General features: G+C 39.1%; 1 protein-coding gene across 3 annotated transcripts in view; it reads left to right on the top strand.

The window, feature by feature from the left end:
* Positions 1 to 21,618, top strand: part of BOD1L1 (biorientation of chromosomes in cell division 1 like 1) — a 60,968-nt gene extending 39,350 nt beyond the window's left edge. For 2 of the 3 annotated variants that reach the window (XM_075930721.2, XM_075930719.2), the window contains exons 14-27: positions 1,573 to 1,660; positions 2,905 to 2,975; positions 3,192 to 3,273; positions 4,914 to 4,987; positions 6,192 to 6,276; positions 9,089 to 9,162; positions 11,230 to 11,302; positions 11,382 to 11,416; positions 12,793 to 12,841; positions 15,226 to 15,260; positions 15,365 to 15,449; positions 15,895 to 16,057; positions 18,849 to 18,992; positions 20,291 to 21,618. In XM_075930721.2, coding sequence (XP_075786836.2) covers positions 1,573 to 1,660; positions 2,905 to 2,975; positions 3,192 to 3,273; positions 4,914 to 4,987; positions 6,192 to 6,276; positions 9,089 to 9,162; positions 11,230 to 11,302; positions 11,382 to 11,416; positions 12,793 to 12,841; positions 15,226 to 15,260; positions 15,365 to 15,449; positions 15,895 to 16,057; positions 18,849 to 18,992; positions 20,291 to 20,402 — 1,170 coding nt within the window. In that variant the 3' untranslated portion in view covers positions 20,403 to 21,618. Of the gene's footprint in view, positions 1 to 1,572; positions 1,661 to 2,904; positions 2,976 to 3,191; positions 3,274 to 4,913; positions 4,988 to 6,191; positions 6,277 to 9,088; positions 9,163 to 11,229; positions 11,303 to 11,381; positions 11,417 to 12,792; positions 12,842 to 15,225; positions 15,261 to 15,364; positions 15,450 to 15,849; positions 16,058 to 18,848; positions 18,993 to 20,290 lie in introns of those variants that run through there. The other variant, XM_075930722.2, reaches the window with a different exon arrangement.
* The last annotated feature ends 53 nt before the right edge of the window (positions 21,619 to 21,671 follow it).

Genomic DNA, 21,671 nt, shown 5'->3' with positions numbered 1-21,671 from the left:
TATGGAGAACATTAAGGATGCAAGCACATTGAGCTTTGCAGGAAAGAGGTTTTGTTACGTTATTCTGCAACAGTCTGGCTATTTCAAGGTCATGGTTGGCAGACTGAAACGAGAAGCTTCATTAAGTCGTCTTAGTGGGAGGTATAGAGAGGAAAAATTGGGATAATTGAAATTTGAGAGAGTATTATCAGGAAGCCCCCTATCTTATAATCATACAAAGATTTGTAGGTTAATAAATATAATGGGCTATATTTGAAAATATTGCAGCTGTAAAATATACTTTAAAACTGCTAATCCCGATGACAAAGTAATTTAATAACATATAACAAATCTGTCATATATGAACTTAAAAGTTTTAGGATCACTAAGCATTTACTTGTCTGAGCTATTACTAGAGAAGGAATAATTCTTACAGAAAGAATCAGTTCTGTATTATGATGGTAATTTACAGCATTTATGGTCCTGTTAAAACTTCTATTTATAAACTTAGCATCTTTGCATAGCTTTCTGCTGTCCTATTAATACAGATTAGTATGTAGTTCATCATATGGTATCCTTTTCAGAGCATATAAAACAGGAGTGAGGAACCTTTTTTTTGGATCGGGGGCTGCTAACCCATTGAAAAATCAGTTGGGAGCCACTCACAAATGAGAAGCATGGCCCTCAACTGAGGAGAAAGACATTCCCCACATTCTCCTTGCACGCCAGAGCCTAGGGGATCTGAGCCTAGTAGATTGTGTGCTCCAGCTCTGTGGTAGGTTGACAGGAGGGTGGAACACTGGCGCAGGCTCCCCAATGAGGGGGGGGCCCTGAGTCTCGGGGGCCGGATCCAGGCAACCCGAGGGCCACATCCGACCCCTGGGCCTGAGGTTCTCTACCCCTGATATAAAATATGTTTAATTGAAGCTTAAGGAAAAGCTCATTAAAATATAAGTAGAAATTCTGGAAATACTAATAGTTATAACAAAGCTAGACTGGTCTTCCATCATGTTACTGTTCTACGGCAGTATTGTTATTAGAGCTCTAAGAACTGGGGATGTAATAGTGTAGTTCATTAACCAATAAGCAAAAGCTTATAGGTTAATGCTGTAGACTACATGCATTTCCCCTCCTACTGCCCAGCTCAATCCTGGCTTGCGTCCGGTCCAGGATCTCCCCTCACTGCGGCTCTGTATTTAAAGTGTATTAGGAGCCAGGTAGGCAGCCCGGCTCACTCCAGGTCTGGGAGCTGGTTTTTAAACTGGCTCCCCTCGCAGACCAGCTCCTGCCTGGAACTCCGCATTGTTGCCTCTGATGCAGAGGCAGCAGCACTGAGTGGCAGGGGACTCCTCGAGAGGGGACTATAGACTAGTCGAGTAACCGGTAAGAATTAATGAGGTTATCCCAACTATTCAGTTAACTGATATTTAACATTCCTACTAAGAACAAACTTATGCTCATCTAATTCTTTCCTTCTAATACATATTATACTTTGAAAGTAGCAACTGGGGAAGACTTTCTTCTTTCAGTCTTCATAACTTTCATGAATAAAAATAAGTATAAAATTAACTAACTTTGCAATTTTATGTCTAGGTGGAAAACTCTGACACACACAGAGTTGATGAGGGTAGCTGCAAAGAAAGAAAATCTAAACCTTCAGTGACCACAAGTAAAGAAACAGGTAAATAAGTATAATCTTACATGTGCAGTAAACAAGAGCTGGTTAGAAAAATACTGATAGAACCATTTTTGGTTGGAAGATATAGTTTTGTGAAAAATTAAAAATGCATCAACTTTGCCAACATTTCCTTTCAAAGAAAAAAAATGGACAGCTTTTCTGGAGCAAACATGTTTCCTTTTGAAATAACTTTTTTCTTCACATTTTAAAATTTTGACACACATTATTTTAAATCAAAGTTGAAATATAAATTTGTTGACCAAACAGAAAAATTAAACTTAAAAATTACAGAGAAATTAAACTTCCCATCCCTTGAGAGGTACCATGGCAGCCTATAATGGGAAAGAAAATAAACCTCACAGAAGAGTATTATGCAACTATTAATTTGTAAGTTTCAGAGGGGTAGACAAGTTAGTCTATAATAGGAAAAACTTAAACAACAAATAGTCTGGTAGCACTTTAAAGACTAACAAAACATATAGATGGTGGTATGAGTTTTTGTGGGAACAGCCCACTTCTTCAGATGACCGGACATCTGAAGTGCTACCAGACTATTTGTTGTTGTTTAAGTTTTTCCTGTTAATTTGTAGTCAGGCTAAGGCCAAACATGCCTTTTTGTCATATAAATTAATCTTTACATGAAAATTAATCTTGCTTTTTTGAAAAATACAGGAGAAGAACATGTAGGTGAAAGAAGACCGAACATGGGGGAGGGGGGGAACCTTACCTTGCCTCCTAGATTTCCCTTACTGCTAGAATATACAGACAAAAATAAGTCTGAATGTACCCTTTAATTCTTGTGTGTGAATGTTAGTGATCATAAAAAGGCACCTCTCTGACATCCCTTCAGAGGGAAGTCTTCTGTTTATTCACAGAATAAGTATAGTAAATGTAGCAGCAGTAAAAGCTTCTTTACCATGCCTTAGAATCCTGATTTGGAGGGATCACTGCTAGCAGGATAGTTCCGTCTCTGTGCCCAGTCACTAGACCTGTTTCCTGGGACTGACAGCATATGTGCTGTGTCCACTGGGAATTGGACTGAGGGAACTCAATCACAGAATTAACTTCAGAATGGAGATTTAAATATTCTGCTCTGTGCAGTCCAGTTCCATGTAAAATGTCACATGCAGTGCTTAAACGCTCTTCAGAAGTACACTTACTCCTCACTTTTCTATGTGTTTTATAACCAGCTTGTGAAGTGTATACTACAACTTGATCATTTATATAGTTATACTTTTGTGCTTCAGCGCAGGAAACTTCAAATACCCTGGACATGATAGAAGCAGAAAAAGTACAGATTAAAATAAAAGATCAAGAGGTAGGTGTGCTTATTCTATTCAGCCATTACAGACTGAAGCAGAACATATATAACCCAAGGTCTTGAAGTAAAATGGTTTCCTGACCCAGCCTTCTAAATGCAAAGTGAAAATGGCACACATATAAGTACTTTTAAAATACCAGTGCCTGAGGACAGGATAGTCTCTTCTGTTCTCTCATGTGTTAAATCTTACTTATTCCCACTTTTTAATTACAGATAGAAATACCTCATCGGGAAAAAGTAAGCAGCATGCCAGGAATGGGAAAAAAACAATCGCCTGATCATGAGGGTGAATCAGGTAGCTGACAAAATTGCAGCACGCTCATGTATTTCTTCATAAATCTTGAAGGTTTTTTTTATTCTTGTGTGTTCAAATTTATGTACGTAACTGTGGCTCGTGAGCCAGTCCAGTAATTTTATGATAGTGCTCTGCACAGCCATGCAAAAGTCTCAGGTTTGATTTCCATTCTTCATCTCTACCTTAAAAGGTTGTTTTGGTTCCCAGAAATTTGTGGGAGTACCTTACATGGATCACTGTTGAACTGTCTGATTAGGGAGTAGCACAGGCAAATTAAAGACACCTGATCTCTCGCAGAAGCAGAGACCCTGGCCAGAAGTTTGTTCTGCCCAGCCGAGACCATATTCTACCCATGCATATTGCATCTACAGTAATTGGATGGCTGTGTCCTGTGGCAATACAGAGAGCCTCCTGCAGCTCCTTTATCATGGTTCCACTCACTGCTGTGACAACAGGGCTACAGAGGGCTTCCTATGCTGCTGCAGAAATCATTCATCAGCAGGTAGCATCCCTTGTAGCTGGGGGCTTGTCTTCCTCAATACAGGGGTTGGTAATAGGATTTCAAATAAATGGGAGTATACTGTAGGGTTTGTTTTTGAGAGTGCCTTCTTCTCCAGCATATCTCTTTTTCATTTCAACAAATAAGTTAATATCCCTTATGGCTGAAAAAGATATCTTTGAAAACATGCACATGATCCATGCAGTGCTGTTTGCATGAATTTGCATAGAGTCAAAAACAGTTACTATGACAGAGATGTGCATCATGCCTATTCATCTCCATAGATTCTTTACCAATGTTGATAATTAAACAATGAGTTGCTGTCTCATTTTGGCATCTGAAGTAAGTGGAGCTTAGCTTGATAGTAAAGCTTAGGAGAGTACCACTTTTTTCCCCAGTTCAAGCCCCACAGCTTTCTCCATTAGGACTTGATCTGGAAGGTGAAGTAGGGGGGAAAGAGAGGGAAAAGAAGCTCCAGTCTTCACACATTCCCCCAGATGTTTCACCTGTTCAGTGAGAGCAACTACTGCCAGAATTTATATGGGAATATTGATACAACTCTGATCTGGCCTGGGTAATATTGAGTAAGTCCTGCATCAATTATCACTGAAGAGTTCTACAAAAAGAGGATAATACTGAATCACCTAACCATAATTTATTTCATATACAGTACAAATTAATGACATTAGAAGAGTAAATGTATGTGTATGATATTGGGTTAATGGAAATTGTCTTCCTCTCTTGTTGACTTAGTTTCTTCTGTTGCTTCAGAGAACAAATGAGTCCGTCAAAATGATTAAACAAATATATTGAATGCAAACATATAGCATGTAAAGTAGTATTACTGTTTAATCTAGTTGTTGTGCAGTTGAGGCCCATGTTTAATTTAGTGTCAGAGTTATGAAATTGAGGCTGGTAGTTATATTTTTTTAAAACTCTAATATAAAACAGTCTCTTCATTGTTTCATGAATTTGTTCATTCAAAGAGAAAAAGGGGGTTTGATTTTGTTGTAAATCAGGGACAGCTTGGCTGAAAGCAGTGGAATTACATTGATGCAAAACAGGTATTTATGAGAAGAGAATCAGGCCATCAGAGGCATAGACAGGAGCATTTTAGTTAAACATTTAAACTGTTTTGCAGATGATCGGACAATTACTCAGGATTTGAGAAAAGGAAACAAACCAAGTCAGTGCTCCAGAATAAAAGATACCAAGGTATCCATTTCATTGTTATCAAAAAGATATTGAGAGAATTTTGGCATCTGATGTAGATAATGTTTTGATTTTTGTGGAGATTGATTTGGGGATGATTTTCATAACTGACGTAAATACAATTTCTTACAATAATATTTTAACTAATAAATGTTAGAGTGAAAAGATTCAAATTGGCCAAGCCTCAATTTTGAGCTCTTCCAGAATTGAGGCTAAGTGTCGCACATCATATATGATATTCACATATTTTGCAGCTCTTTGCATTTTCCTTCATTTTACTATAATCTGCCTGCAGTAGAATTTTGTACAGCTAACTTGGCAGCAAGCATACAGAACCAGATCCCTCTCGACGATAGCAAGCTTCTTTGTTACCAGAGATTCTGCTTCCACTCTCTCTGCTCACTTGGTGCCCTGCCAGCATGGGTATCTGGAATTGCTATATATTGAGGGCAGAGACATGAAGAAATGAGGAGGATGGGGCAGAATGGGGAAATACCAAAAGGGAGCAACAAAAAGGGTGGTGATTTAGAATGGGGAGCAGAGACAGAAATTGGGTAAGTGCTGAAAATGAGGAGGATATAAAGTTTGAAAGAAGATTGGGGCAGAATTATGGAGTGATTGGAGAAGGACAACTTGGTGAAAGCTACTGTAGGCTCAGAGTGCCCTAAAATTTTCCTCCTACACATCAACTCTCCCAGGTTGAGCTAACCTTTTCTTCAGTCCCACTCAGTCTGGCCTCTCTCAACTTCTCCCCCTGAAGAAAACACCCTTTCTAAACTCTCCTTCCAGCATCCCATTTTCCATTGGTTGCCCCAGTCTCCTGCTTTTGAGTTTTAATGGGAATGGGCTCCTGTCTCCCTTGCATGTATGACTATGGAGAACCCTGAAGTTGTTTTTCATCATCAAGAAACATCACAAACACAGCTGAATAATACCTGTTTACTGTGAAATTAGTGTAATCTAATAGACAGTACTGTATACCCTCCCATCTGATGGGAAAATGAGTGTCTGAATAATTCTGTAACCAAATTGCCTCACTACTTGGCACCGGTATTGAACTGATGCTCTGCCTTGGTAAGGAAAAAATGAAGAGTGCACAGTATAGCCATAAAAATAGTATTCTACATTCATATTTTTTCAGAGTAGCTGGCAGTGACCTTACAGTTATAATAAGATGATCTTTTTTTTCCCCCCCAAAAAAATTAAGGAAGTGACCTCTGGAGACATACCTGAGGTATCCAAAGAAATCATTAGGAAACGCACACTTCTTTCAAGTGCTGTGGAAGAAAAAGGTAATGAAACTATAAATTCAAGATAATTTACTGAAGCTGCACATAGTGTTAATTTTTTACACTGAAATAACAAAATGAGAATCCTTATGTCATAATCAAATATTTGCTTATTTTCATTAATAATGTTTGTCTATGAAAACGCTCAGTGTAATAGCCATTGAAAAACACATTGGGAGTTTCAGAAGCCAAACACAAAGAGGAGCACAGGAATGTAAGCCAGCCATTGCTTCTGCTCCACTGCATGATCTAGATTCAGAAAATGGGTAGTTTGTCAGAGAAGTGGGAGGGTTAGGATACTTCACCAGAGAGGCTCTGTGTTGCTCTGGCCATAAATTAAAGCTGCCTTTCCTTGATAGAACCACAATCTGCTCTCCCATAAAGGAACTCGTCTTTCTAGTACATCTGCCTGTAGGAACAAAGTGTATAAATTGCATTGACTATAGATGACTTAGCCCTATTAGTTAATTTCGCACATTAGGGATGAAAAGAACTAGTCGACTAGCTGATAAGCAAATGCTTATTGGATAGTTGACAGGATAGTTGACGAGTTGCTCTCCCCCACACACTTGCTGCCTCTATCAAATAGAGGCAGCAAGGGAGGGGGTGAAGAGGAGGGTACTTAAAAGCAGGAGCACCGCATGGAGCCCAAGGTCAGCTGGGGAATCCCCAGCTGATCCTGGACTTCAAGTGGTGCTGCTGCTTTGAAATGCCAGGTGGAGCCCAGGATCAGCTGGGGACTCGCCAGCTTGACCCTGGGCTCCGTGCAGCGTGCCAGCTTTGAAATGTACAAGAGTCCCCAGCAGGGGCTCTTGTGCATTTCAAAGAGGAAGTGCAGCATGGAGCCCGGAGTCAGCGGGACTTCCTGCTGGCCTTGCGCTCAACACGGCGTACCAACTTTGAAATGTACAAGAGCCCCCACTGGAGCTCTTGTACATTTCAAAGGCAGAATGCGGAAGTGCTTATCGACTAGTCGATGGAAATTCCATCGACCACTTGACTAGTGAATTAATTGCTAGTTAATATCCCTCTTGTACATTGTACTAAAAGAAAAGAATGAGAGAATGTCCTATGAATTAATGTTGGCTTTGTCCTCCTCTACCTTCCTCAGCATAGTATCTATATGCCAACATGGGACTGAGCTACAGGCAGTCCCCAGGTTAAGTACAAGATAGGGACTGTAGGTTTGTTCTTAAGTTGAATTTGTATGTAAGTCGGAACTGGTACATATTGTACCCCAGGTGTCCCCGATTCAGCCGCTGCTGAAACTGACCAGCGGCTGACTACAGGAAGCCCGAGGCAGAGCTGCTTTGCCCCAGGCTTCCTGGAATCAGCCGCTGATCAGTTTCAGCAGCAGCTGACTTGGGGACACCTGAGGTAGAGCAGCTGGGGTGCTGCCAGGTTGGTCCCTGCAGCACCGAGGTGCTGTGCTGCGGGGACCAACCCGGCAGCGCCCCAGCTGCTCTGTCCCAGGTGTCCAGATTCAGCCGCTGTTGAAACTGACCAGCAGCGGCTGAATCGGACACGCCTGGGGCAGAGCAGCTGGGGCGCTGCTGGGTTGGTCTGATAGCGCCGACCCTTGGCGCAGCGGGACCAACCTGGCAACACCCCAGCTGATCTTGGGGACGCCTAGGGCAGAGCAGCTGGGATGCAGCTGGGTTGGTCCCGCAGCACCGCTCCTCGGCGCTACTGGACCAACCCGGCAGCACCCCAGCTGCTCTGCCCCAGGCGTCCTGATGTATGTAAGTCGGAACTGGTACATATTGTACCCCAGGCGTGTCCGATTCAGCCGCTGCTGAAACTGACCAGCGGCTGACTACGGGAAACCCGAGGCAGAACTGCTTTGCCCCAGGCTTCCTGGAATCAGCCGCTGATCAGTTTCACCATTGGCTGAATCTGGACGCCTGGGACCAGCGGCTGCCCGCCCCCCCGCCGTTTCTGCGGCTGCCCTCCCCCCTGTTTCTGCTGCCCCCCCCCCCCAGCAGACCAGGGAGACGCGGCTTTGCTTCGCGGCTCCCTGGTCTGCTTTTCTCGCCGTGGCGTGTCTCGGTGGTCTGCTGGTGGGGGGGCGGGGCACAGCTAGTTCGGGGTTCCCTCACCCTGTTTTTAAGTAGGGATCCGACAGAAGTCGGATCCACGTAACCCGGGGACTGCCTGTATTTAGTGGCTTCAACTCTCTATACCCATGGTCACCAACCAGTAGATCACGATCTACCGGTAGATATCAGGGGCTCTAAGAGTAGCTCTTGAGCCCTCTCTGAACTGCGCACCTGCACAGTACATTTACATTAGATTTCCTCATGTAATGTAGGCGGGGCTTCAAGGAAGGGGCGGGGCAGTAGATCTTCGCCTGTTCTGAGACTTAAAAAGTGATCTTGGGTGTGTAAAGGTTGGAGACCACTGCTATATACCAACAAACCTGCTGACAAATCTGAGTTTGTTTTGCAGTTAACCACCTATCTGGCTCACCTCCCTACCTTTCTGGTTTGTAGATGTGGAGAGGAAATTAATAATACTATCAATAAATGCCTTGACTTTGGAGTTCTTGTTATGGGTCACACTCTCAAATTTTAATTCCATTACTTTAAAATCCAAAATCCAGAACAGTAACTCACAGTGGTCTAATGAAGCCTAAACAACAAAAATTGTAAAACAAATACTATAAGATATTAATATTTTTATTGAAGTTTAATTTATAGACCCATTCCCCCAGCTTACAATCTAATTTTGAGACAATACAGACGGTGGTCAATATTTTTGTTATATTTCTAAACCAAAGATATGCAGCGAAATTGTGTCTTTGTATTTTGTGCAGATGAGTTCATCAGCGAGCAAGAGACTTGTGAAAAAGCAAAGCAGAATCTGGAGACTAATTTAAGTTCTGTAGAGGCAAGTAGTCTTTTATCCATTTAATTCATTGCCATTTGAAATTTTAGCATTGACAAAATTATATTGTCCTATATTTTCCTCACTGCAACAATAAAAATAAAATATTGATTTAACCACAGCCATAATAGACAGCAATGATTTGAACACCTGGAACGTTGTAAAGCTACTAATTAAATAGCCACACTATAATGTCTGTTCCAGACTATAAGCCACACATAGTACTGTCAACAGCCAGAATAAAAAAAAGTTCAGCAGAGAAGTTGACTTGAGGGTTTTCTTTAAAGAAAGTAATCTAAAAACATGGTAAATGCTGGTGCTGTATGTCTAACAAATTGCATTTAATAAGCAACTTTGACCACTTCACTTGCATTCCTCCCAATTAATCCATCTCTGCCCATATTACTACTCCCAAAAGGCAAAACAGGCACTGTTGTTGTTGTTGCTGTTGTTTTTAAACCATAACCTGGCACAACATTTATCCTCCCAGACCCCAGCCTCACTAAGGTTGAATTTCTTCCTCCAAACTACACTGGCATGAAATATACACAGAAGTAAATTCTGGACAAGTCATATCTCATGACTCTTCAAAACTGTAAATCTCAGTAATTGTTGCTTTTTAATGTTAAAAGCCAAGAACTGTCCTTTTCCAATGGTATAAAAGACTCTATTTGTAGCACTGTATCAGAGTACAAAATCTTGATTATATTGATATATGGAAAAGTTATTTTAGGCATTTTTCAGAAATATTTAAATGTTTGCTTTTCCCCTTCAGAGAGATGTACAGTTGAATTTATTAATTAAGGCTACAACTTAACCTTACAGAGAGGTGTGAAAAATAGTGCTACAAAAATAAGAATATTTTTGTCTGCAAAGTATAGAAATTTAAGCTAATTTACTGTGTGTGTGAAAGGTGCATTGATTGACTGTCCTAGAGACTGCAGTCACTACCAAAGCACAGCACAGTGCAAATTTACTCTACCACACTTCTATTTTATCAAAACCCAAAATGGGAAGAAGTGTCTCTAAAACTCCCTATATTATGAGCTAGTGGTGTGATTTCAAGGTCAGGTGTACACATTTGTACTAGCCTAAAGAGCTAATGTGAGTATAAATAGTAGTGTAGCTGCAGTAGCAGCAAGACAACTGTTTATATTTGTACTAGCTCTCATAATAGTGAAGTATGCATAGACAAGCTCGATAACCCATCTCTAGCTCATAGAATAGGTGCATAGCAGCTGGAGGTGTGAATTGCAGCTTGTCTTGATATGACAGTACTCTAGCTAACTTGGTAAAAGGAGTGAGGAAACTGCAGCGCACCGTGGGGTGCATTAGCAAGTATGTACCTAGAAATGTCAAGTGGTCTTGTGAAGCTTGCACTAAAGCCTGCACTGCATCCTCTTTTTCTTTTAGTGAGATAGCTAGACTATAGCTAGCATGTGTATATCTACACTAGCTCCGTCCACACTCTCAACTGTAATGTAGACATATCCTAAAGCTGAGAGAGAAGTAGGTTTCCTTCATTCATTCAGAGCCCACTGAAAGCGGAGGAAAGACCATCTTTTATCTTGAATGAGCTTTGGCTCAAGTCCTCAATCTTTGTTTTTTCTCATGGAGCAGTGAGGTGCCAGCTGCGGTGGTGGTTTTAGTAGTTTGGTCATTGGTCCATTAAAAATTAGTCTGAGAACCACTAACATTTCACAGAGGCTACCATACAGTAATCATTTGATAATCTGTCGTTTACAACATGGACTAGATTCAAGCCAAGAGATAAAATATTGTATTCTTTACCAAAACCTTGAAATATGTAGGCTCCAACTAGTGTTTTAAGTTGCATCTGCAGCAATTCTTATTCAAGACATATGTCTTTTAATAAAAATCTTATTTTCATTGTCTGAAAGGCTGATCTCTGTCTTTGGAAAGCTATTTTGTACTAGAAAAGGCCTTAGATTTCACTTAAAGTTATGACAACATGATAGTGTGGTCATTCTTAATATACCCACTGTTTAAATACCTGCACTAATGTAAACTTGTATGTTATGGTAACTAACACCCTTTTGTTTCTTTAAGGAAAATCAAACTGTAATAGTTAAGCGGAAAAGAGGAAGGCCTCGTAAATACCCTCTTGAAGCAGTACAGAATAGTAAGTACTATGTGAGATCTTCACGGAAAATAACGTTAACAGTGATTTCTTTTTCTGAATCTACTCTTTTATTCTTTAGGGGTGGATTCAGAAGCTGACATAAACACTGGGAATGTAAGTGTCTGAATATTTTTATTTGGATGCACACATTTATAATTTAAAACTTTTTTCTGAGTAACTTCATAAAACATAAATAAATATATAAATTAGAAATTATTGGTTGAGTATATGGTCATGAAAATGTAATTTAATATAGTAATCTATTTCTGTGAACATAAAAATATTCTAACCAATAGGAACTCAGTAGTGGTATCTAGTAGTCTAGTAATATTTTTTTTAAATCCAGCATTGTAGATGTAAAATTCTCTTTCAAAAATTGTAATAGCTGTAAAAATATCAAACTTTTTACAGAAAATCTTACATGACAACTCAAACTGATTACAGATATTTGTATGCCCTTATAACCTATGCTGTGGTCATTTTGGCCTAAGTATCAAGAAAGTGGAAAAAGTCTTAGTAACATTTTTGCCATCCTGTTTGTTCCAATAGTGAACTCGGTGCATCTAAGTATTGAGTGCCTGAAATGTAGAAGAGATGATTTAGTTAAAAATCTGGTTTGAGTGATCCCTATATTTTTATTGGGTGTTTCAGTATAGGGGATTTCAATTTGTATTTAAGCTAAAAGGACCAGATGTGTGAGCAGTAACTTTGTGGTCTAGGTTGTTTTCAGTAAGAATTACAGCAATAGCATTCCAAGGTGTGAAATACATGTTTGAATACTTGTACAGTAAAACTCCAATGGTCCGGCACTCCTGATGGTCCGGCACTCCTAATGGTCCGGTACCATCTGGAAACCGGAAATGCTCCGGGCAGCCAGACAATTGGAGCTGCTCTGCCCCTGGCTTCCTGGATTCAGCCACTGCTGAAACTGACCAGCGGCTGACTTCGGGAAGCCCGGAGCAGAGCAGCTAGGGTGCTCTGCCCCAGACTTCCTGGAGTCAGACACAAGTCAGTTTCAGCAGCGGCTGACTTGGGGAAGTCTGGGGCAGAGTAGCTGGGGTGCTACTGGGTTGGTCCTGCAGCGCTGAGGGACGCACCCCCCCCATTCCACCCCAACCCCTCATAGCGCGCACCCCTCCACCTCCTCCTTCCGCCCCCTCCCCCCCGTCCGATGGCATATTTGATAATCCAGCATCCCCTGGGTCCTAAAGGAGCTGGATTATTAGAAGTTTACTGTACTTTGAGTTGTCTGTGGACTAACTTGACAAATAAATTTTTCCAAACTTTTGTCCAGTCATATGTAGAATAAATGCAGACCAGTGATGCTACAAGAAATTAGATATAAAATATTCTATGTCAGTCAGACTTTTCTATTGTTTCTAGTTTGGGAAACATGCTTTTATATCAGTGGAAATAAATCTTAGTGCTTGCTAATCTATTGCCAGGTTTTCTAGTCCTTTAAGAAATGTCCTGGGCTTTTTTAATTTTAGGTTCAACCATCTCCAACCTTTGCAACTAGAGGAAAGCTTTCTCAAACAGGTAAGCAAATACATTACCCATCTACCTTAGTGGATCAACAAGGAAGAAATGGCAGAGACTTATAAAAGCTTTTCTTCCAAAAAGTTCTGAAGTGTCCATCTGGAGGTTTACCTCTGCGTTCATCAATCTGTCCTCTCTATAGAATGTAATAAATGAATTTAGTAGAAACATATCTATCCCTGATTATATAAAGATAGCAACTAGGTTATTCTCTTTTGATCCTGTAGGACTTGTTTCCATTATTGCTTCCATTTCTTTATATGAATCAGATACCAAAATTGCAAATATTAAGGTTAGGAGGTTAAAATAGAAATAGAAAAATAAGTCCTTACCCTTCCTTTGCTCAACTAACTTCACTTTCTATGGAAATGGGATCAAAAGGTAGGTATACCAAGATCAAGAGAGATGTACAAGGCAACAATGGTCAGTATAATAGGCAGTGGTCTTAGTAAACCAGTTTCTGACCAATATATAATTTTCTGTATGCTCCACTGTCAAGGGGAGTTTTATTAAATGATTTTTTTGTTTTCGTACTTCACATAGCCCAAGTGTTGTTTTCAAACTAATTTAACTATTAAATAAAAATAGGGGGTTTTTTTAACTTCCAACCTAAGCAAGCCATTACATTTCAGTGAGGTTAGTTCCATGCTATGTTTGTAATTTAAAGTCTGGCTTAAAAATGGTTATCTGCATGCAGATATACTAGGGAGAAACTCAGATTGGGAAGTAGGATTTAGGACCTTATGTTAACAGGAGAGAAAAACATAGCTGATTCAAAATTCTTGCTATCTTCCCAAAAATGAGCTTCTTTGGGCAAAACTTTATAAATGTCACAAGAATGTTCAGAAAGTTACGAGCATGTGATAATGGATTTATACCTGAAACTGTTTTGCACCAATTATAGTGGTTGTTACTGGATCATGACTTTTTATGATTATTGTACAGGTTCAGGGTACAGCTTGTTTATACACTTTTATTGACACATTATAGCAAAGCTATAGTATCCATACTATATGGATTAGATGCTCTCTTGAGGTCTGTTTCATTCCTATGATTCTGCCATTCTGTATTTTAAAGGAAGATTAGCTGCCTGATGGGGTACTTTTTAACACAGCTGTTTTGTAAGAGATATTATAAAATGTACTGAAACATTAATGTATTCACAGTTTAACACTGCAAAATGAATGAACTGTTTTCACATTTTATCATTCATTTTATCATTAGAAGTCTTGCATGAAATATTTGTATTAATGGAAGGACCAATCTCATACATTTTTGTTAGATGTTTGTTAAATATAATTATGCAGGTCTTTGAATGTTCATAATAAACTTCATTCACTCACAAATCAAGCTTTTTTATTAATTTTATTGACTTAAATCCAACACATTTAAATGTGTATTTATAGTTTAAGTGTGTGTTTCTGCTCATACAGACTACTATTTTGGAATGATAGGCATCATTTTTACATATGCTCTGACAGGTAAGCAGGTTAATGAACAGGATGATCAAGCTTAGCCCGGCCAAATTGGCAAAGTCGAGGCTTATAAGTGGGATTTGCTCTCTTTGCATACTGTAAGGGATGAGATAATAGCTCTGCAGAAGGAGGAAAAAAGGCACAAGAATTGGCTTTCATCATGAGTCGCCTTCTTTCTGTTACGAGGAATTTCTGTCTGCACCATGAAGAAGACGGTGCCAACTGGCAGAATTCCTTGGCATGAATGGAGTAGACATTTTGTTCCAACATAGAGTTGGGCAGGCCAAAATTAGAGGTTGTAAGTATCTACTACTGTGACAGCACATGGTTTCCCTTACAGGCCTGGGAGCTGCTTCTAGGACAGTTCGCATGACGGAGATTGCATATGCATTTTTGAAACATTCGGCTCAGTCTTTCAGGAGTATTAAATGAAAGATCTAGTCTAACTTTACATGAATAGTTCCTTTTGATGTATGCAAGAGTTGAAGTCAGGCCCTGAACCTTCTAATTTTTTCTGTTGGTACCATCCTTGTCTGTTAACTAACAATTGAAACATTCAAATAGTTCTGCTTTTTCATTAAAGTAGAATGATATTTACTACTGATTTTTAAATCAATAAATTTAATAATATAGTGTCATGTGGCATACAAAATCTTAATTTTAAAGGCCTGAATATTTTTAATGAATATAGCTTCTCTTTAAAAAAAAGACCCTGTCTTTTATTTACTGTTGGTTGGCATCCCTGCAGGAAAGAGAGCCTTTAAATGTGTTTCAGACTGCTTTGGTGATGTTTATACAAAGCCAGCAAACTACATATGAAAACTTCCTTTCAAAAAAGCTTGATTAGTAAAGAGAATTGAAGTTCAGTTTTACATTTGTGTAGCATTCTTACATTGTTTCTTCTTTTAGCCAAAGACACGTCTAATAAGAAAGAAACAGCTAATGTAAGTGCAAGCATTTTTACTAAAAACCTCTAAACAGTGTACTGAAAAATGGCCCACTCTCTCAAATTTAATTAATCCTTCTTGCTTTCATTTCATTACCTCAGGAGAGTGAAGCAGGGAAAGCAGAAATGATTGTGCGTCGAAGAGGAAGAAAGCCCAAATGTTCTGTGATTCCATCAGAGGAAACTGGTAAGACATAAAATTGTGCTGCTCTTAACAAAGTAAAGAGTTTGCAGCGTCTAGGTGTACATTAGGATGTAACAAGATCCGCTTTATTATGTTTTCCTTTCATTGGAAAAAAATCATTGGGTTACAGCTAGTGTAAATATTATGTAAATATGTGTAAATTGCTGTAATCTCATGTCAGAATTGGTACATCCCAGATGCTTCTATAAACCTCCATGATTTTTTTATGAATTCTGGCTGTGAACTGCAAAAGTAAACTATTGCAAATGTGTTTTGAGAGATTAAGTCAAACAAGTGTGAATTAAAAGTGTTGAAGACTGAAGGAAATGGAAAATTACTTATTCTGCTCACAAGTCCCATTTTAAATGCCTTTTCTAAACTAAGTGTCTATATCCTTTTGAAGGGCCTTTCATGAAATTATAACACATGTAAAAATGTTCATGAACAGAAACACTGGAGCCGGAAAAAAAACGTCGGAAGTTGGCATCTGCTTCTGAAGATGAAGTGAAAGAACAAGAGGAAGAAGATGAAGATGCTGCTGATGATGATGATGATGATGAAGCACATTCTGGAGCCACTACTAGATCAGCCACAAGATTAGAGGCTCAAAGGTAATATTCAGCTAACTAGTAATAGAAAACTCGTAGCAAAATCTTTTAAAAGAGACACACACAGTTGACTAACCTCTCTATTTAAAAAAATTATTTGATATTGAAAAATCTGTTAGCACTGCATAACAGGACAGTAATACTACTGTTAAAAATCCCAGCTGCTCAACAGGTTGGCCTACAAATTGCAACTCTAAGGTTGTCTCTCTTCTACCCAGTCCATGTAACCATAGCTGTCAGCATAACCTCCAAGTGTAGAAACAGCCTACATTAACAGAGATTTTTCTGTTCGTATAAGAGCTTTGCCTCCCCAAACATTAGTTATGGTAACAGAAGCACTCTTCCATCCCCATAGTTGCATCTACAATGGCAGTTCACACCCTGACCAATGTAGTTATGCTGATATAACTTTTATGAGTATCCCGAGTACAAAGCAATGGCTTTCTTTGCATTTGGCTCTAGCAATGACATAGCAACACCATAACAGGCCTTTTGGCCTGGTATGCATGCATTATGTGACTCTGAAATGCTTAATGGTCGTAGATACATATCTGTATGGAATGAGAGTGCATTTTTTATCCTTGTCTATTTGATTGGAGTTAATCAGGAATAATAGTGCACAAAGGATCGAAGGCTCTGTTCTTGCCACCATTCGAGTGCTGCTGTTAATAGGTTCATAGATCTAAAATCCCCTTACATTATTTTTTCCTCTTGTAGTGTATATAGGAATACTGATAAACATGTCTTATCTAAAAGTTTTAATTCACCCTGTAAAAAGTGCAGGACATCATGGAGGTGACAAGAAGAATTTGCCTGAGTAAGCAAGTTTCCTCAAGGACCATGCTGTGGATGTTCAGCTTGATGGCAATTGTAGTGATCATACACACACTCCTATGTTCCACAAGCCATACATTCTTGCTGAATTGGGAAAATTGGTTGCTTCCAAAGTATTCTGTCTTGTAGCAATGCAAAGGAAAATTTTCATCATGGAAAGACCTGCCAAACTATTGTAATACAAATTGTAGCAGTCCTATTTTTGTGAAGAAGAGCCCAAATAAAGGGAATGGGTCTTCTGGAGAGACCAAGTACAACTTTATATAAAAGTCCTGTAGATGAAGGCATGTACAAAATTGGAGTATTCATAAACTTAGTATATCAAAATATAGTTATGATTGAAGCAGACATTTAGACAGTCATCTATTATTATATCAGCAAGCTTGGATGGACAGTCTCTCTTCTCAAAAATCAAGAAGACCTGAAGAGTCCCAAAACTCACTTATCTGTATAAGGCATATAGGAACTAATTTCAGGACTCTGTTTATAGTCTTCCTCATAAAGAGATTTCTCAGAGTCTGGGGCAAAGATTCAAGTCTTTCTTTTGCTGCCTTCCAGGGCAGAAATTGAGCCCTATCTTGGTTCCATTTCAGTAACAAAATACTTTGACACCATTATCTTTGCTGGGATTCTAGTAATCATCATCTTGGCTTCCTTTCTGAACACCTCTCATTTTTACTTTTATGGGATTTTACTGATAGACTACACCTTTAACAGTAATACTCACTGGCCCTCAAGGTCTTAGAACAAAGGAACAGTCACACAATTGTTATTTATTGTCTGTGAATTTCACTAAAGAAGTTATCTATACTGCCAACATCAGCACACCCAAGACCAGATAAACTTTAGTGTGCATAGAGATTATAATTTAGTGGCAGTGTAGATAGGGACTAACTATCCTTGAGGGACTTTCTTTCTTCCCAGGGGCCAGGTATGCCGCAGTCTCTGGTCTTCAAACCTTTTGCCACCTCAGCAAACCTATGCCCATGAGTGACGTGCACTCCATGTGCTTGAAATGTTTGGGAGAAACTCAGGTGAGGGACAAGTGCCAGATTGTTAGGATTTTAGACTCTGTACTAAAAAGAGAAATATGACTCAAGGTTATCCTAATGGAAGCTGCTCTTAAACCAGCCTCAGAGCCAAGCTGCTCTGATTCTGCACCAACTACTTCGGCTTTGGTGTGAAGCCCTCCTCTGGCACCGTGCTCTTCGCAGAACCTTTCACCACCTCTATGCCAAGCAAGAGACACAAAAAAGCAGGACAGTGACAGAGCACCCACACATGCACAAAAAGGATAAGCATAGAGAAGGCAGCACAGTGTGACCCATGTAAGGTCACTCTTTCATCCCTGGCTCCTTGGGGGCACTATTGAGTCCAGTGCTGGACCCTCTACCAACACCTGCAAGTCACAGTGGTACCAACAGTCTTGACACTATTTTTGAATCGGGGGCTTTCACAGCATCCAGACTTAATTTCACTCCAAATGCCCCAAACTCTTATGGGCCATTGCTGACTCTGATGACTAGAGCAGGGAGCATCAAGCTCCTTCCTGGCACAGAGATCACTGGCACCTTCTAGGTCAGCCCTGATTCCTTTATCATGCACATCTCTGATGTGCTTCCGATCCCCACACTCTCAGTACCCATATGGTGTCAAACAGTGATATCGTGCCACCATCATCACCAAAGAGGAACAGTCGATGCAGCTTAATTACACAGGGCATAATTTAATATTAAAGATCAGTGCAAGAATAAAGTACAAATCTCAATTCTGAATGTTTTTAAAATGTATTATTTGATCCCAAACTTGCCGATGTCATTTTGCATTGACAGTATTGATCCACCCGTTGTAAATGCCATGTAGTTTAATTTCCTGTACTTATTACATGTGTGCTGAATATGATTTGATTATTTTGCTAAATTAATCATAATTTTTATAACATTTTCTGGTAACATTTCAGAAAACAGCCAAGCAAGCCAACTACCCGTGCGGCTTCTAAAGGCAACAGTCCAAGCTCTGTTTCTCCTAGAAAACACCAAAATTCAGCAGCAAAAAAGAGGTTGCCTAGTGAGGCAAAAATTAGCAAGTCTCCTCCATTGGCACAGTAAGTATGAAAATAGAAGTATCTTTTACTGTTTGTTTTGGATACTATTAACTTGGTCCTTTTTTCTAGATCTATAATTTACTACAATCCCCAACTGCAAAGCGCAAAAAAAGCATTTGGGAGAGCCTGAGCAACAGTGTCACACAAGGTTTTAATCTGAGCTGCAGCTTCGATTACAGCAGAATGTGACATATTCAGATTCTCCACTTTGTCAGATGAACTTGGGAAAGGAGCCATTGAGATTTCTAATATTTCAAGTTTTTAAAAAATAACAGTGGCAGAGGAGAAGGGGGGAAGCATTTTTTTCCATTTTTAAGTTTGAGGCTGTGTTTGTGTCATATGGGAGCAATAAAGGATACAAATAATTGTTTACCTTTACAGAGGCCTATATTTCAGTAGCTTCAGAGGGGTAGCCGAGTTAGTCTGTACAGGATAAACTTAAAAAACAGCAAATAATCTGATAGCAGTTTAAAGACTAACAAAACATGCAGATGGTATCATGAGCTTTCGTGGGCACAGCCCACTTCAGATGAAGAACAGATCTGAAGAAGTGGGCTGTGCCCACGAAAGCTCATGATACCATCTACATGTTTTGTTAGTCTTTAAAGTGCTACAGGACTTTTTGTTGTTGTTTTAAGTTTATATTTGACTAGTATTCCTCCACTGTGTGGCACTGGGAGCACACATACTGCTTAAATAATTAGCAGTAATAGTGGCAAGCACATGTTATATACCAACTGTTAAAAGGCTTCATTTTACTTTACATCAAGTACTGTGTGTAATACTTGGCCAGTAGTTTGGGGCCAATGTCACGTGTGGTTAGGCCTGGTGTATGATTGGCCTATACATGTACACACAAAGGGGAATGAGTAAGGTGCCTTCCCATTATGCCCTTTCCTGCACAAGAGACATGCGCTACAATTGCTGTTCTTTTACTGTCATGAGTGAAAACTTGAACCTTGCTTGTGTCATTCTGGGACACAAGCCAATCCCCTGAACTCTCCAAAAAAATGGGAAGACAAGGGACCATGGTCTCACCATCCACCTTCTCTGCACCAGCCAACATAACTGGATGACTATAAGGATGAGTGTAGCAGGCATGGTTCCCCTATGTGCTGTGCAACTTAAGGAGATGTTGTGCACTGGGGTGATGTGAGATATCATCTCTCCTGGCATTTTTTCCCTGGGATGGGGCAACTGCAGGAGTGTACCTCTAAGCAAGTGAGCCTAAAACCCCTTAGAAAATATCAACTCTTATAAAAATTCAATGCATTATTAATAATTGTTATAACTTCTAGGTTAAAGATGCAGGCTGCTAGCAAGCGTAAAAGGGAAGCAAGCCCACCAGTGGTACGCAGAAAAGGCCAGCTGAAAGTGGACGAAACACCATTAAAGAAAACAAAGCGATAATTGTTACCATCTGAGAGAATTCATGGAAAAGTTCAAAAATAAGAGCGAGGTCTCTGTTTTTGTTTCATTCAGTTGCGTTAAAGCAAAGAGATTTGCATGTGCTTGTTTCTGAGCTCTAAGTTAATAGGTGCAGAACTTAAGTTACATTTTAAACAGCTTTACAAACTTGTTTATATTTAATATTATACAGATTTAAAGTAAGTATACTTTGTATTTGAAAGAAAAACAAAGTAATTCCATATATTAACGGTGACTCAGAAAGTTGGGATTTCCCAGTGTGACATGCTAATACAGATGCTTCCAATCTACCAGGCACCAAGGGCCTACTAATATTCTTTGTACATAAACTTGTAAAAATAGGTTGTATTTTACTGTGTATTAATCTAATCAACGATGAACATTTTATTTATTGTATGGAGAGGACTGGTCTGTAAACTTTAGTAAATACCTTAGGTTTTATTAATGATATTTTAAATTCTATGCAGCCATTAGAAAGGCTGTCTAAAATCTGAAGTTCTCTGAAATATGCTATGACAGTTGGTATTCTTTCGCATGTATTGAAGTAGAATAGCATAGTAAAGGGGGGATGCTCTTCCTTATCTGTTCACATTCATAAACATGTACAAAATAGACAATGTCATTTTCAGATAACATTTTCATCTCTGAATCTAGTACCAACCTCACAGTAGTAATTAGTACTAGTTTAGGTTTACTGAGAACATTTCTGCCAAAACTATTCTCAAGTACAAATTGCTATGTTTTGTTTCACAACTTAACTACTCTTTCAGTATTTGTCTTTTTCAATGAAGAGGGACCCATAGAAGTGATATTTAACTTCAAATAACTATGGCGCTTCAGCATTTTATGTTACATTTTATACACAAGTATTAAAAAAGTAGAATTTGGTATTATTTCCAGAATCCTCTTTTTAATATATATTAACTCTCATACGAGCAAATGTTCAAGTTAAGTTTTACATAAAGTTAAGCTTTTCTTATGATCAAATTTGTCTCTTGTAATGATATGAGTTGCCAAATAATCTGAGATTATTTTAAAATGTTTTGTTCATATTCTTATGTTTTATAATTAAAATAAGCATTCTGTGGGTTTTTTATTTGTTATTGTAAGGCATATATATCTGTCAGATATTCTACTTGGTTTCTTACTGAGATTTTATATATAAATTATAAAATGTTTCCCAAAACCTGAGTTGCACTATTTGTTATATCTTTAAATTTCTTAATTGTCACTGTGCATTTGTTTTTATTG

This window comes from Pelodiscus sinensis, chromosome 4 (assembly GCF_052426305.1).
Source record: "Pelodiscus sinensis isolate ZL-2025 chromosome 4, ASM5242630v1, whole genome shotgun sequence".
NCBI lineage: Eukaryota > Metazoa > Chordata > Testudines > Trionychidae > Pelodiscus > Pelodiscus sinensis.
Note: the sequence above shows the minus strand (reverse complement) of the source record. Positions and strands in the feature narration are given on the sequence as shown.